Source organism: Vulpes lagopus, chromosome 4, assembly GCF_018345385.1.
Source record: "Vulpes lagopus strain Blue_001 chromosome 4, ASM1834538v1, whole genome shotgun sequence".
NCBI lineage: Eukaryota > Metazoa > Chordata > Mammalia > Carnivora > Canidae > Vulpes > Vulpes lagopus.
In genome coordinates, this window is record NC_054827.1 from 85564271 (window position 1) to 85578597 (window position 14327).

The following is a 14327-nucleotide window of genomic DNA, read 5'->3' on the forward strand; positions in this document are numbered from 1 at the left end:
GAAACCTTCCTTATCCTGAATCTATCTATGTATCTTTTTTAAAAATAATTTTTCTTTTGTTTGGTTGTGGTTTTAATTTTTGTTTTATTCTTGTTTGGCAAATTTTGTTTGTTTGCTTATTGGGAAGAATTCTAGGAAGCTTTTTATGAAAAACCTGAAGCAAGGGGCACCTGGGTAGCTCAGTTGGTTAGGCGTCTGTCTTTGGCTGGGGTCATGATCCTAGCATTCTGGAATTGAGCCCTGCATAGGGCTCTCTGCTTAGCAGGGAGTCTGCTTCTCCCTCTCCCTCTGCCTGCTGCTCTGCCTGCTTGTGCTCTCTTTCTCTGTCAAATAAATAAATAAAATCTTTAAAAAAATAAAATAAGAGCTAAATAAAAAAAAAATAACCTGAAAAGAGTAAAAACCAAAAACCTGAAGCTGATTTCCCCAACAACTTCCATTATTATAGAAAAGATGTATTCTCACTGAAAAATAAAATTGGTTCTACCTTATTAAGTAATTTATAGTTCAAGGACTTGTACATGCAAAATAAGTAGTAAACTCTTTCTGAGTGAAATCTATAGATATTTAAATTTTCTAAGAAGTTGGTCAAATAGATCATCTTTGCCCAATCTTAGAGATGGACACCTTGTCCATTTTTATTTTTCTCCATCTCCAGATCGTATATGATTCTCTCTTTTCCATTCCTTACTGCATCCAGCCTGCATCGGTCCTTCATCGAATTCCCTCTTCCATCCTAACCCCTCCACCTCTCTGCCTCCATCTATTCTTTCATCTCTCCTTCACAAAACTGTCAGAGTGATTTTTCTAGATTGCAAATCTGATCAGGTAATTCCTCTGCTTAAAATTCTCCAGTGGCTTCCCAAGGCTACTCAAGGATTTAAAACCCAGTCTTTTCATAGTACTCATACAAAACTCCTCGTGAATCAATCTTTGCTTACTCTCCAGCTTTATCTCCACAACTATCTTCAATCTTTCTACTTCAGCCAAGTTCCTTGTAGCCTCTGAAATGTGCATGCTCTTCCCTCTCTGCCTTTGCACCTGCAGCTCCCTTTGATGAAATGCCCTTCCTCACTTTTTTTAAAAATTAGTTTTTAAAAACTTAGCTAAGCTTTATTCTTTTTTTTTTTCTTAAGATTTTTATTTATTTGAGAGACCATGCACAGGTGCACAAAGGGGAGGGGCAGAGGGGGAGAGACCAGTAGATTCCATCCTGAGCATGGAGCCCCACACAGGGCTCAGTCTCACAACCCTGTGATCACAACCTGAGCTGAAATCAAGAGTCTGGCACTCAATCAACTGAGCCACCTAGGTGCCTCAAGCTAAACTTTATTCTATAGTCCAGATTCCATGCAAATGTCAAGCAAGCTCTAGGGAGAAGCAGTCCTCCATATCTCCAGAGTACCATTGCCACTAACATCTTTCATATCACTTACAATACCATAATGAAATATAAGACTGTTATACTCCTCTTTAGATTATGAGCTCCTCAGAGAAAGAAACTTTATCTGTAAATCCTCAGCACTTAGCACAGTGTCCAGCTCATGATAAGTCCTTAGAAAAGTTTTGTACCTTTCTTTTATGGTAGCTATTGCTTCTAATGTATTTTTGCATCCTCTCCATTCCTTAACAAAATATTATGTTGCTTAATACTACATACTGTAGGTGCTCAATGAATGTCTGTTGAGTGGATAACTATATTGTTGCTGTTGTAAGTATTACCATTCTACTTTCAAAAAATGCTTAAAAGATTCCAATTACCAGGAGTAGCTTAGAAAAACATTTTAAGTGTTGATTGACCAGTAGAAGTCTCTGAAGAGTTTATTTCACTCTAGAGCAGTTGCCTAAACCATGAACTATAAACTAATAGTATTCACAGGAGAGAGACTTTGTCTATTTGCCTAGACTGTCTGTGATATTAGCTATGCAAATAAATATTTTGATTGTTCATTTGGGAGAAGAGGATTACTTGATGACTGTCTTGAAGTATATGCAGGCTTGTTATGAGGAGGAGGATGACTTAATTTTTTTTTCCCCATTGCACTGCTGGTTCAATGAGGAAAAGTACTTAATATTGTATTAACAGTGGAAGATAAGAATTTCTTTGCTGGAATTAAGGAACATTGTGGAAACTCCCGTTTTGCAGATGTGACTAAATGACATCAAAACTCTTGTTTTCACCTTCAAGTCCATGAAATTCAAAAAGATGTCATCACAGTGACCAACTGCCACCAAAACAGAGGCTGTTGAATTTGGCATTACATTCCCTAGTTACTAAATTCAGATAACAAACAGCAGATACATTCTATTAATATAGGACCATCTTGGGCTCTGCTAAAGAATCACAGTATTTTCCTTGCAGTTATATCTCACTGGGAAGACAGACTCAGAAAAAGTTAAGTTCTAGTAAAAGGCAGAGTGATATAAATTAACAGAGGAGAGAATTCAAAGGAGTTAGGAGTTGGAGAGGAGTATGGAAAGTCATGCAGGCAAGGGGAACTGCATGTATAAAGTCATATGGTGTTGACATATGTGCCAGGTATATTTGAGAGGTAACAGACCACATAGGGTATATACTAGCTCCGAGGAAGAAAACATTTATAAACATTCACTAGGCACTTATGATATGCCAAGCTCTTTGCTAGACCCAGTGCATGCATTTTCTCATTCAATTCTCATAATAACTCTAACATATACTAGTAACATCTCAGTGTACAGTTGATAAAACTAAGGCACAAAGAAGGTAAGTGACTCAGCTAAGATCACAGCTAATGATGGAGCAGGGAATCTAGGTTGTCAGACTTCAGCTACTGGAACTAAAATTTAATTCCAGAAACATTAGTAATCACTTCCCAAAGGCAAGGTACAAACTGAGGTAGGAATTGTAAGGCTTGAAAGCAGAGAAATGTCTTCTTCAACAATACATTCATATAAGGCTGAACCTGTAGGTATTTTGCAAGCATCCGTGAATGAAAAGGCTATTTTCAAGGAGTATATACTGTGGTAGGAAAAGCAGACATGCATAAATGACTACAACATGTAGGTACTAATGGATTAGATTGCATAAAAAACTGAGGGGAGAGAAAGTTATCCTATAAGCAGTAAGGAAGCATTGAGGTTTTAGAGTAGGAGAGCGACATAATGAAAGCTTATTACTGAAAACTAATCTGCTGATTGGGTGCTACTTGTTTCCTTATTGTCAGCAACACTAAGCCACTTGGAACTCCCAAGTGAGTAAATGGTGATACAAAAGGAGAAAATACTTCTCTTTCTCATGTCCTGCTCACCAAAATTCTGCTAAATTGGTTTAGATGCTAGAACAATAAACTGGAGTAAGAGCAGAAGCCTAAAATCTGAAGGTGTGCTGATGCTCTGTCCAATCACTATTGTTTCTAAGAATATAAGGGTAGGGTAAGGGAAGGGTAGAGGGCTAGACAGATTGTATGTTGCAAATATTTAAGAGAGGTAAGACATATCACTCACATATGGCTGTTTTATTAGAATTATCCATTCATTTGGGACACCTGGGTGGCTGAGCAGTTGAGCATATGCCTTCTGCTCAGGGCATGATCCCGGGGTCCAGGATGGAGTCCCACATCAGACTCCTTGTGGGGAGCCTGCTTCTTGCTCTGCCTCTCTTTCTCTCTGTCCCTCATGAATAAATAAGTAAAATCTTAAAAAATAAAGAATTATCCATTCATTCATTCATCTAGTTAGTCAACGAATATTTATTTACTGAGTGCCATTGGGATCTGGTAGTGTTCTAGGTCTGAGGACATAGAGATCTTGTATGAAAAGTAGTACAAGACCACTAGCCCCAGGACTATCCAAGCCAACAGAGTAATTCAAATCATAAATATTTTCAGATAGTGACATTTGATGGCAAAGAAAATAAGACGCAACAATAGGATGGAGAGTGATTAAGGATGGGGGAGCAAACACTTAGAAAGGACCCTTAGAGAGAACCTTTCTGTGGAAATGACATTCCAGCAGACTTAGGTATGAGAACAAAAAACAAAAAACAACATCCATGCAAAGAGAAGGATGAACATTCCAGACAGAGGAAACAGCCAGGGCAAAGGCCCTGAGGTTGAGTTAGAGGAAGACAAAGCAGGAATGGTAGGTTTTTGCCATTAGTCACATTCAGAACTCCAAAAAGAATATCTGAAATACTTCCTTTTCCAATATTACATCATTAAAATATTTTTAACAATTAACAATGTGATTATCCTCATTATCAACTTTCCTCTTAATAACCAATTAAAAATCTCCATCTAAAAATGGATACTAAAAAACTTAATTTGAGTATAAAATGACAACAAAAAGGAAATAAAAGGTCATAGATAATAAGGAGTCAAAAATATGGATGAAGGGTTTTAGATGATCACCTTGTAGAGTGGGTGGTGGTGATGGTTGGAAATGAAAGGCTGAAAATCATGTACTATTTATTAATTTAATAAATCTGTCTTGATGTCAATGTAATCGAATGTTGCCACAAAATAATGGTCTCCTGCTGCTACATAAATGTTGAGGCCAAGCTCTGATGTTTATTTTCAAGACAGGAGACATTGATCCTTCACTAATAGAATATTACAAGTTTATTTCTATTATGCTAAGTAACCAAAGTTGATTTCATTGTTTGATTTGATGGATGTTGGTGCTGTCAGAGTTCAAAATGGTCTGGGATTAGGAGGCCAAAAGGATGATTTTTTTTCTTCCTCCAATTAAGCATCCTTGGATTTCATTCTAACATAAAATCAATAAAGGAAAATTTTAGGGATACTTAGTCTCTGGGATTTCTTCTGAAGCCCCAGGGATCCCAATTATTCGGCACAAGATTATTTTCCCCTGAGATTAAAGATACTCTAGAGCCAGACAACTGAGTGAATTGGATGGGGCCCCACCCAATTGGAAAGGCAACAGGAAAAGTGATGAGAGGAAAAAGACAGCTACAACAATAGAAGGAGGAAGTGAAGCCAAAAAAACAAGAGAAGAAGGAAAGGTAACAGTGCACTACAATAATCCACCAGGAAAGGAAAACCACATAGAAAAAAACCCCTAAAAAACAAAACCCAAAACAACAACAAAAAGCAACGCCTTAAAGGAATTTTGCAATCTGCTTATTTAGACCAGTTTTTTTTTCTTTCTTTTTTTTTTTTTTTTTACCATTTCTAGAGGTATGGGCCATATTTCTAGTGATCGTGATCCAGTGATCCAAGTCTTCCTTTTCCCAAGCAGAATGTAAATTAAAACAGTATCTTGGTTTTCAGGTTTTATCTATCACAGATCTCAAAGCCACATAGATCTGGGAAATAATGAACAAGGTGAAGTTTGGAAAGATGACATGAACTGAACAATTAAGTAGGAATATGGAGAACATGTATCTTAAATATCAAGAGAAACAGACTCATACCAAATCACTTCTTTTAATATCCTATAGTGAGCCAAGGTATTCACTTAGTAATAGCCAAAATGGGAGGAAATGATGTATTTGATAAAGCCAAAGTCTGAAATAAAACAGGGTGTGACTTGGTGTTTCTAATATTGCCTAATCAGGAGGTTTAGGTATAAGAACAGAATTCACTGCTGCTTACCATGATGAAGCAAGATCCCTTAAACCCTGCTTGAGTGATCTTGCCTGTATTTAATCTAACCTGAATTCACAAAGTGTGTACATTTAGAATCATACTACATGAAAGAGCAAATATTATGGGGCAAGAGTAGTTGGAAGGATCTCTGTAAGGGATTCGGAGAGGGACTGAAGAGATAAGCTACATGAGTGTGAATGTAGCTCATTCACTAGTTGTGTGAACCAGCAAAATTTGTGAATAATGATACCCACCTCAAAGGATTATAAAGATTGCTGAGTGAGGTACTCTATGTAAAACACTTTACATAAGTGCCTACCGCATTGTAAAGCTTGACAAATATTAGTGTTGTTAATACCTAAGAAGTCTGTGGTGTGGTTTGCAAGAACTGAATGTTGTGTAAGTGAACCATGTAACACTGCTGAACAATCAAACATTTTTGACTTACAAACATAGTAGTTTCATATATTTCAATCTAATACGTTTCCATAAAACTTCCCTATTTCTCTCACTTTTGTCTTTTGTTTAGGGGTTGGTTAGGGGGAAAGAATGGGAAGAAGGAAGAGAGAGGAAGAACACCTTAAAAGAAGGAATGGAAAGGTGGGGGTTTATGTAGTAAAGCCCGGAACAGGGTAGAAGCTGAGGAGGTATAGTCCTGTCACCCTTTGCTTCCCCTGCTCCTTCACCTCCTACCACAGCCTTTTAGTGAGCTCTCTAGGTCTTTAGGAAGTTCCTGAGACATGGATGTGACATATGTCTCCTTGTGTTAAATGACAAATGCTCCTTTAAAACAAAGAAAACAACCAGACTATAGAACAGAGCTGGTACCTCCTAGAAGGACAGACGAGCCAAGGCAAGAACAAAGGAAGCAGTGCAGGAAAGTTGGGGTATAGGGATAACTGTTCCAGAGGCCTAAGAGAAAGTGCCCAGAAATGGATTCTTCCTTGACCATCCTTCTCTGCAGACTACTTACTTTCATTATCAGAGTGAGCTCTTTTTCTACCTCTCTCCTAGAACATGAACCATACAGAAGAGCCAAAGTAAATGGATATAGTATTGATGAAGCCTCTAAAATTTCTGGGCACCTCAGCCTCAAACACTGCACCAAAGAACAATATTCCATGAGTCAGTATCCTTAGCCAAAACTCCCCTCAACCCAGAACAATAACTTTAGCCCTAAGTAGTGTCCACAGGACTACAGACAGTCGTTAAGGTTTTCCTCAAAGAACTAAAAATCTCATGAGTTTTAGAGGGAGGATAGAGTAGAAGGTAAGCATAGAGTGGTAGTAGCAGACCATAACACAAAAATGTATTCTTAACTTTCTTTCCTTTTTTTTTTTTTAAAGATTTTATTTACTCATGAGAGACACACAGAGAGAGAGAGGGAGAAGCAGGCTCCATGCAGGGAGCCCGATGTGGGACTACATCCCAGGACTTGATCCCAGGACCCTGGGATCACACCCTGAGCTAAACGCAGACGCTTAACCTCTGAGCCACCCAGGTGTTCCCTTTCTTAACTTTCTTAACATTGGTCCCCAGTACCATAAACAACTTGGGTCTTAAAAGCTGGGTGAGGCTAACGGATATCTGCCATGTAGTAGTCAATAGCTCAGCAACATGGGGAAGGGAATCCTTCTATCCTCTGTCTCAAGAATTTAGGTTCAAGGAAAAAGACCTGAGAAGTTTGGAAAGCCGATGATAACGAGACTATAAAATTATTTGTCTGACAAGGAATCTGGTTTGTACATATATCATCTTTTTTTAAAAAAAGATTTTTTTATTCATGAGAGACACAGAGAGATAGGCAGAGACACAGGCAGAGGGAGAAGCAGGCTCGCCACAGAGAGCCCAATGTGGGACTCGATCCTGAGACCCCAGGAATCATGACTGGAGCCAAAGGCAGACGCTCAATCACTGAGCCACCCAGGTGTCCCTGAACATGTATAACCTAATGACAATACTGCTAGCAGGTAGCAACTGCCACACAGAATACTTATAAACCTTTAGGTATTGCAATATATAGGATGGAGCCAATTGGTTTCAAAGACTTTTTGAGTATTCCCAAGTAAAATATTTGAAGTATGTTCTATATCTTTGGCGAGTATACATGACCTTAGTTAAGACTGTATCTACCATATACCTTAATACTGGCAAAGGCCATAGTCAGCACCTGTCTTAAATTATGTTTTTAAAACAGCTAAAGAAGTTAAGAATGTATCCTAACTCCTTATTACTCAAAACTATTTCAAGATAAAATATAATAGTGGCAATAATTTGTCACCTTCCTTTTTTTTGCCATACTTCATTGAGAGGACCCAATTATTTTGGAAAATTATGAAAAACAAATGTAGTAGTCCCCCCCACCCCCATGTTTCTATTTTCAACAGAAGGAAATGACACTGCATGAATGTTGCAAGCCTCTTTCTTGAGACTGGGTCTTTTGTCAAATCCAAGAGTGCAAAGACATCATATTGGCATAACCTTAGTAGGTGAAAAACAATTGTGAAGATTTAGGAATGCACTAAAAAAATATAGTAATACTTTTGAATGAAGAACACTCTTTGGCACACTTCCTATTACATAACTTTCAACATTTAATGACAAAAATCCAGCCAGTGAATACTGCAACACTTGGAATTTGTTTTGCAAAATGTGCTAAAGTGTGTGAAATTGCAATACATGGTAGCCCTACTTTTTTCACTTTTCATCATCTTCAGCTTATGTACAATTTTTTGTAACAGGATTATTCTATTTTTTCCAAGTTACTGAATTTCAAATCTTGATGGTGTTAAAAAAGACTAGGCACTCTAGAGAGATGGAACTGTTTAGAACCAGTAGTTCTGTACACTGTCTCTCCTAACCCATTGGTAAATGTTTATGAATAGCTAAGTTGGGGGATCCCTGGGTGGCGCAGCGGTTTAGCGCCTGCCTTTGGCCCAGGGCGTGATCCTGGAGACCCGGGATCGAATCCCATGTCGGGCTCCCGGTGCATGGAGCCTGCTTCCCCCTCTGCCTGTGTCTCTGCCCCCCCCCCCTCTCTGTGACTATCATAAATAAATAAAAAAAAAATTAAAAAAAAAAAAGAATAGCTAAGTTGGGATTTTAAAAATCTAGGGCAATAGGTTAAGAAAACAGTCATTGCTTCAGACTAACTGATGTTAAACCAATAACAGTGTCAAATACTGTTAATTTGAGGCCCCATTTCATTTATTATTCTGGTATAAGAGACCACATCGCATAGTGTTACTGTTGTAATGACTCTGTTCATTGAATTATTTTGGTACATGGCATGTAAGCAGTTTGTGAACCTAAGCATGCTAGTCTCTTCTGCCTGGGAGTGAAGTTTCATATGGTAGTTTGAGTGACAAACATCTCAGAGCTTGCTCACATTCCTCTGTGGAATAGTCACTTTTGAGAGAAAGAGGTGCGGCTTCGTGGTCTGAGAACAGGACTGTCAGCCAGGAACACAGAGTTCTCATCCTGGAACTATTTCTGTTTTCTTTATGGATCAAATCATGCTAATAAATCTTTCTACGACTCAGTTTACCCAGTTTAAAAAGCTGGTTAGGAAAATCCAATTAATAGGGATATATTAAGTATTAATAAATGGGTATCTGTTAAATGATTTGAAATGAAAAGTGGTATGAATGTAAGATTTTTTTAATAAACTAGTTTATGAAACAAACAAATAATAGAAAAATTTTGTCCTTTGGAAAAATTACCCCTAAACAAAAAAATTACTTTTATGAATTTTAATGTTTAAATAGTTTATTTTAATTTTTCTAAATAAATATTTTCTACTCTAAATGTTTTTCTCTCTCTCTCTCTTTCTTTTTTTTTTAAAGATTTTATTTTCAAAGAATCTCTACACCCAATGTGGGGCTAGAACTCACAACCTGGGGATCGAGAGTCTCATGCTCTACTGATTGAGCCAGCTAGGTGCCCCTAAACATTTTTCTTTTTAACGTTAACATGCTAAGTATTCTACGTGATGCAAATAATTAAATCATCATTAGCTTCCATTTACACATAAAGAGGTAGTTTCTTTGTTCTATATAGCAAAGGAAAATCTTCTTTGAAGTTCCATGCACTATAAGAATAAGGACGTTATTAAACTTAACGTCTTACAGAAAAAATTAAGACCAAAGAAATGTATAGTCAATCTAGAGCTTTAGCAGGGTGGTATAACACACTGCCTGTTTTAAATTGATAAAGACTTCTTCTAAGAATAAGATGCAGGTTCCAAAAAGAGAAGATTGTACATATGTACACAAACAAAACAAGGGTAGGAGAAGAAAGACCTAATGATTAATTGTGGTGTCCTGTATCTGAATGAATAAGGTAAAAAGAAAAAATCAACCTCAAATGCAAATGTTTCATTTTGGTGGCTCAGCTAGCCAGTATTCCCCTACCCTAAATCCAGCCCCCAAAATTAATCAGCCTTATGTGTGAGGTTAAAAAACAAAACTGTAACTTCTAAAAAATATATTATGGTTCTTTACAAGAAGATTTAAATCTCCTATCTTCCCCTTTCTTAAAAAACGAAAACAAACAAAACAATGGATCTTCAATTCTGTATCTGGGATCTCAAATTTGGCTGTGAATATGTGTTTCAAATCTCATTAATTACAATATTGGCCCCATGAGATACAGTTGCTGATGCAAAGAACACTCTTTGTACTCAAAATAATTTGAACAAGGGCAAAGAAGCATTTTACTTACATGTGTAAACATTAGGAGGAAAATAAAACAGAGATGGTTCAGATAGCTGCTGAGATGTTTTAGTGATAATTGATTTGACTACCACTGAAGCTTTAAGGTTACCATGTATAGAAATAGTCATGTTTTCACTTGGTATATTTGTTGGATAATAACAGTCTTGTGAAGTTAAGTGACATTAACTTGGCAAGTTCGGAACTAAGATCTTTCAGCATTTTATTCTTTCTAGACACTAAGACCAAATTGTTCTGAATTCCATACCCTACTGGGCAGATCTATTATTTATTTTTTAAATACCAGAAAATATGCCATTACTCAAAGGACTCTTCCATGTAATAAATCTGAGTAAAAACTAATCAAATGAATAAATTGCAGCAGTAGACAGGAAATAGCCTCTCTTGTTTTCTCTTTGTTTTCCTTTCTCCTTAGGAAATAGTACATTAAACCATAGCTACTTGTGATCTTGTACTATAAGAACACATGTGGTCATACTTTTTCATCCTATTAACAAATTTATTGGCTCACTGGATAGAAAGTAAAGTCCACTGTAAAGATGCCTTAATGCCTTACATGGGGAGGGTCATCTGCTATGTAAACCACAACCTAAGAATCTTGTTCTGAGATCTGATGGTGTCCATTGGCTGTCTATAAGTGGATACTGAAGAGCAGAGTTAAGCAGCCCTAGTTACACAAAAGAATCGCCTGGAGCTTACAAAAAATAACAGATGCCTGGGTCCATCCACAAAATTTCTTAGTGAGTTGGTTTGGGGTGGGGGGGTCCCAGATCTTGTATTTTAAACAAAAGCCAACTAAAAACAAATCCTCCTAGGGTAATTCTAATGTGCCATGACTAAGAACAATAGAGAACCTCAATACTAGTGCAAGGATGAGAACTAATTTGTTATTTAGATAACAGTACAAAGCCTACTCTTGGTCTTTAATGGAAAACTTACCTTAGTCCAAGTGTGGGCAGGAGCATGGATTAGCAGCTGCCATAGCTCTGCCCTTGACAACATTCTGTAAGCGTCACTTTTAGGGAGTATTCTATGGGTCATGATCCTTGAGATGCTGATAATTTTCTGGGTTAAAGCCAATGGAGATTGATAACTGAACAACAAATGACATATGGTAACTCTGAAGGTAGAGTCTATAAACAGTGGTAGCCTTATTCATATCTGAACATTTTGAGCAGAAGTTCATCAAAAGACTTACTCACTCAGCATCACTACTTCCTTCTGAGTCCATGAATGCCATGTCTCCACCACCAAATCACCGTGGTTCACTGTAAACTGAAAGAGGGATTTTGAAATAGAAATGACAAATGACTTCTCATGGAAACTAATCAGCTTAAGCCTAAGTGATTTTTTTTTTTTCATTTTCTTCATCCTCACTTCCATGGGTTGGATTTTTGTCCTTTTAATAAGGACACTTTTATTTTGCTTGAGTCTTTCTACCATAATGTCAGTCCTCTATTGTTTTTGCCATCTTCTTTTGCTATCATATTGTTTTCTTCATTTAATCTTATGTCTTTTATTCTTTCCTATCTTTCTACTTTTTCCAACTAAAAAAATTCTCTAACACTAGAATAGCAGTCCCTTTTTCATTTTCCCCCAGGTTTTGATTTATGTTTGGTTACCAACCCCTTTTCTCAGTCTCTCTCTTTCTTACTAACTGCCCTTCCTTAACCTTCTGTTGATGTTTCATTCCTATCATTTGCTGTGGCTGGCCATATAAACCCATTTCTTTCCATTCCATTTATCCCTATAGCTCCATGTGCATTTTTAGGGTGCTACTACTAAAAGCGTAAACCTCTATGTGAGAAATAGAAAGGTGGCTCTCCCAATCTACATCCTATTTTCCCTCCCTCCCATAGCCGGTCCATGTCTATTCATCTGTTCCTGATGTCTCCTCAGTCTGACCCCCACCTGCAACCCCTCTTCCTCTGTCATTTCCTATTTGATGCCCATGTCTTCTTTCTAACCCCATTTGCACTCTGTCTGATTTTGCATCCAAGGATCTCCACAAGATAAAGGATGGAGTTCTATCGGGAGCCAGATTGTGTCTCTCGAAAACTTTCTGCACATCTATTGAAACGGGATTAGGGGCTTTGATCCTGAAATATTCCTAGGCAAGCCTGTCTGCTGTGGCACAACTTTGCCCACCTTGGAGGAGGGCTGGGGCCTACTCCGATGGACGAGGGCAGGGGTGTCTTTAAAGGCCTTTAGTGGCCCTTTCCACTTCGAAGGTTGGCAAAAGTGGGCATCGCCCGAGCAAGGCTGGAAAAGCAGAGCAGGTGGGGATGCCTGGAGCCCTGTCCTGCGGCGCCCGGCCCGGCAAGGCCCGGCCGGGGAGTGCTGCGCGGGTGCCCCGGGGTCGGGGCTGCGGGGCCCGCCGTCCGGGGAGGAGGCGCACCCCGGGGGAGGCGAGGCAGGCCCGAGGCCGGGTGTTCCCCGGGGAGGCAGGGCGCGGCCCCCGGGGCGAGGCGACGCCACCCCCGCGGCGCCGGGCCCAGGCCCTCCCCGGGAGGAAAGGCGAGGCGCCCGGGAGGCTCCCGCACGAGGTCGAGGGACCCGCGCGACCGTCCCTCGCCAGCCGGGCCCCTGGGAGCCGGGCGGGGGCGGGGGGGACGACACCCCAGGGAGCAGGGCTGCGGGCGGCAGAGGTCACCCCAGGGTACGGGCGCGGGTCGCAGGCAGCAGGGGCGCGGGGCCGGGGGCGGGCGGGGGCTCCCCCGAAGGCTGGGGCCGCAGGTCTGCCCGCCCAGCCGCCGGGCGCCCCGAAGTCTGGGGCCGCCGCGGCTCCAGCTCCGCCGGCTCCTCCCGGCGACTCCAGGCCGCACTTTCCCCTCCTCCCGGCGCCTTCTCTCCAGTGAGGAGCCGAGCGCGGGCGGCGCGGGGGGAGGCGCGGCGGCGGAGGGAACAGCCAGTTGTTTAAAATCCTTCTAGAGCAGTTTCTAATTCCCCCCTTGCGCCGGGGTTCGGAGGGGGAGGGGGGAAAGAGAGCGGGAGGAGGGAGGAGAAGGGAGCGGGAAGGAGGGAGGGCGCCCGGGAGGGGGGGAGGGAGGAGCCTGCCGCTCCGGCTGGAGCCGCCGCCGCGCGCCCGGCGGGCCGGAGGGAGGGGAGGGCTGTCAGTCTCGCGCGTTGCCCGGGCGAAGGGGGCGGAGCTCCGGCGTGGGGCGGCCAATGGTGGGGGTGGCTGCGTGGGTCGCCATGGGGACGGGGCTGTTCCCGGGGAGGCTGTGATGGGTTGACAGGTGCGTGACAGTGGGAGCTGCTCTCGGCACAAGCATGTACGGCAAAGGCAAGAGTAACAGCAGCGCCGTCCCGTCCGACAGCCAGGCCCGGGAGAAGTAAGTGTCTCCGCTTCTCACCCACCTCCGCCTGCACACGCGCGCACACACACGCACGCACTCGCACACTCTCGGAGACACGCAGACCCAGACGCTCTCGGCCCGGGGAGAGCCGGGGGTGCGCCGGCAGGGGGAGGGGTGCGCGAGGCTGGGGGCGCGCGGGGCGGGGAGCGGCTGCCTCCCGGGAGGTGCCCGCGGGGGGCTGCGGGCGGGCGGGCGGGGGCGGCGCTGCTGCGGCGGAGGGAAACTTGTTTGGGTGACGGGGGGAATAACCCGCGGGCTCGCCTCCGCGCAAAGTAACTTTAGAGCCGGGGTCCGGGGCTGCGGGGACCCGGCGCGCTGCCCAGGGCGGCGGGGAGGGCGGGAGGGCGCAGCTGCGCGGAGCGGGGCTCGCGGCGGGGGCGGGGGCGTCCGGAGGGCGGGCGCGGCGGGAGCGGCGGGAGCGGCGCGGCGCCGGGCTTCGCGGCCGGGATCGCGGGCGAGGCGAGGCGAGGCGAGGCGAGGCGAGGGCGGCGGTGCCGGGCGCGCGGCGGGCGGAAGCGGGGCGCGGAGCGGCCGAGCGGGGCCCCGCGGGGCGCGGAGACGCGCGTGCGGGCGTCGGGCTGTCCGCGCGCGGAGGGGCCGCCGGCGGCCGCGGTGCCCGGTGCCCCGCGGGGCGGGCTGGTGGGCGC

General features: G+C 42.7%; 1 protein-coding gene and 1 long non-coding RNA gene across 6 annotated transcripts in view; one reads left to right on the plus strand and one right to left on the minus strand.

Moving 5' to 3' along the window:
* LOC121489813 overlaps positions 1 to 12592 on the minus strand; it is an 85441-nt gene extending 72849 nt beyond the window's left edge. Inside the window, exons 1-2 of one of the 2 annotated variants that reach the window (XR_005987429.1) lie at positions 12470 to 12592; positions 11524 to 11596 (exon numbers count right to left, since the gene is read on the minus strand). This is a non-coding gene — a long non-coding RNA (uncharacterized LOC121489813). Of the gene's footprint in view, positions 1 to 11519; positions 11597 to 12469 lie in introns of both variants that reach the window. The other variant, XR_005987430.1, reaches the window with a different exon arrangement.
* Positions 12593 to 13495: 903 nt separating this feature from the next.
* SSBP2 (single stranded DNA binding protein 2) overlaps positions 13496 to 14327 on the plus strand; it is a 285052-nt gene continuing 284220 nt past the window's right edge. For 2 of the 4 annotated variants that reach the window (XM_041753161.1, XM_041753164.1), the window contains exon 1: positions 13500 to 13656. In XM_041753161.1, the coding sequence (XP_041609095.1) occupies positions 13595 to 13656 (62 nt within the window). In that variant the 5' untranslated portion in view covers positions 13500 to 13594. Of the gene's footprint in view, positions 13657 to 14327 lie in introns of all 4 variants that reach the window. The other 2 variants (XM_041753163.1, XM_041753162.1) reach the window with 2 other exon arrangements.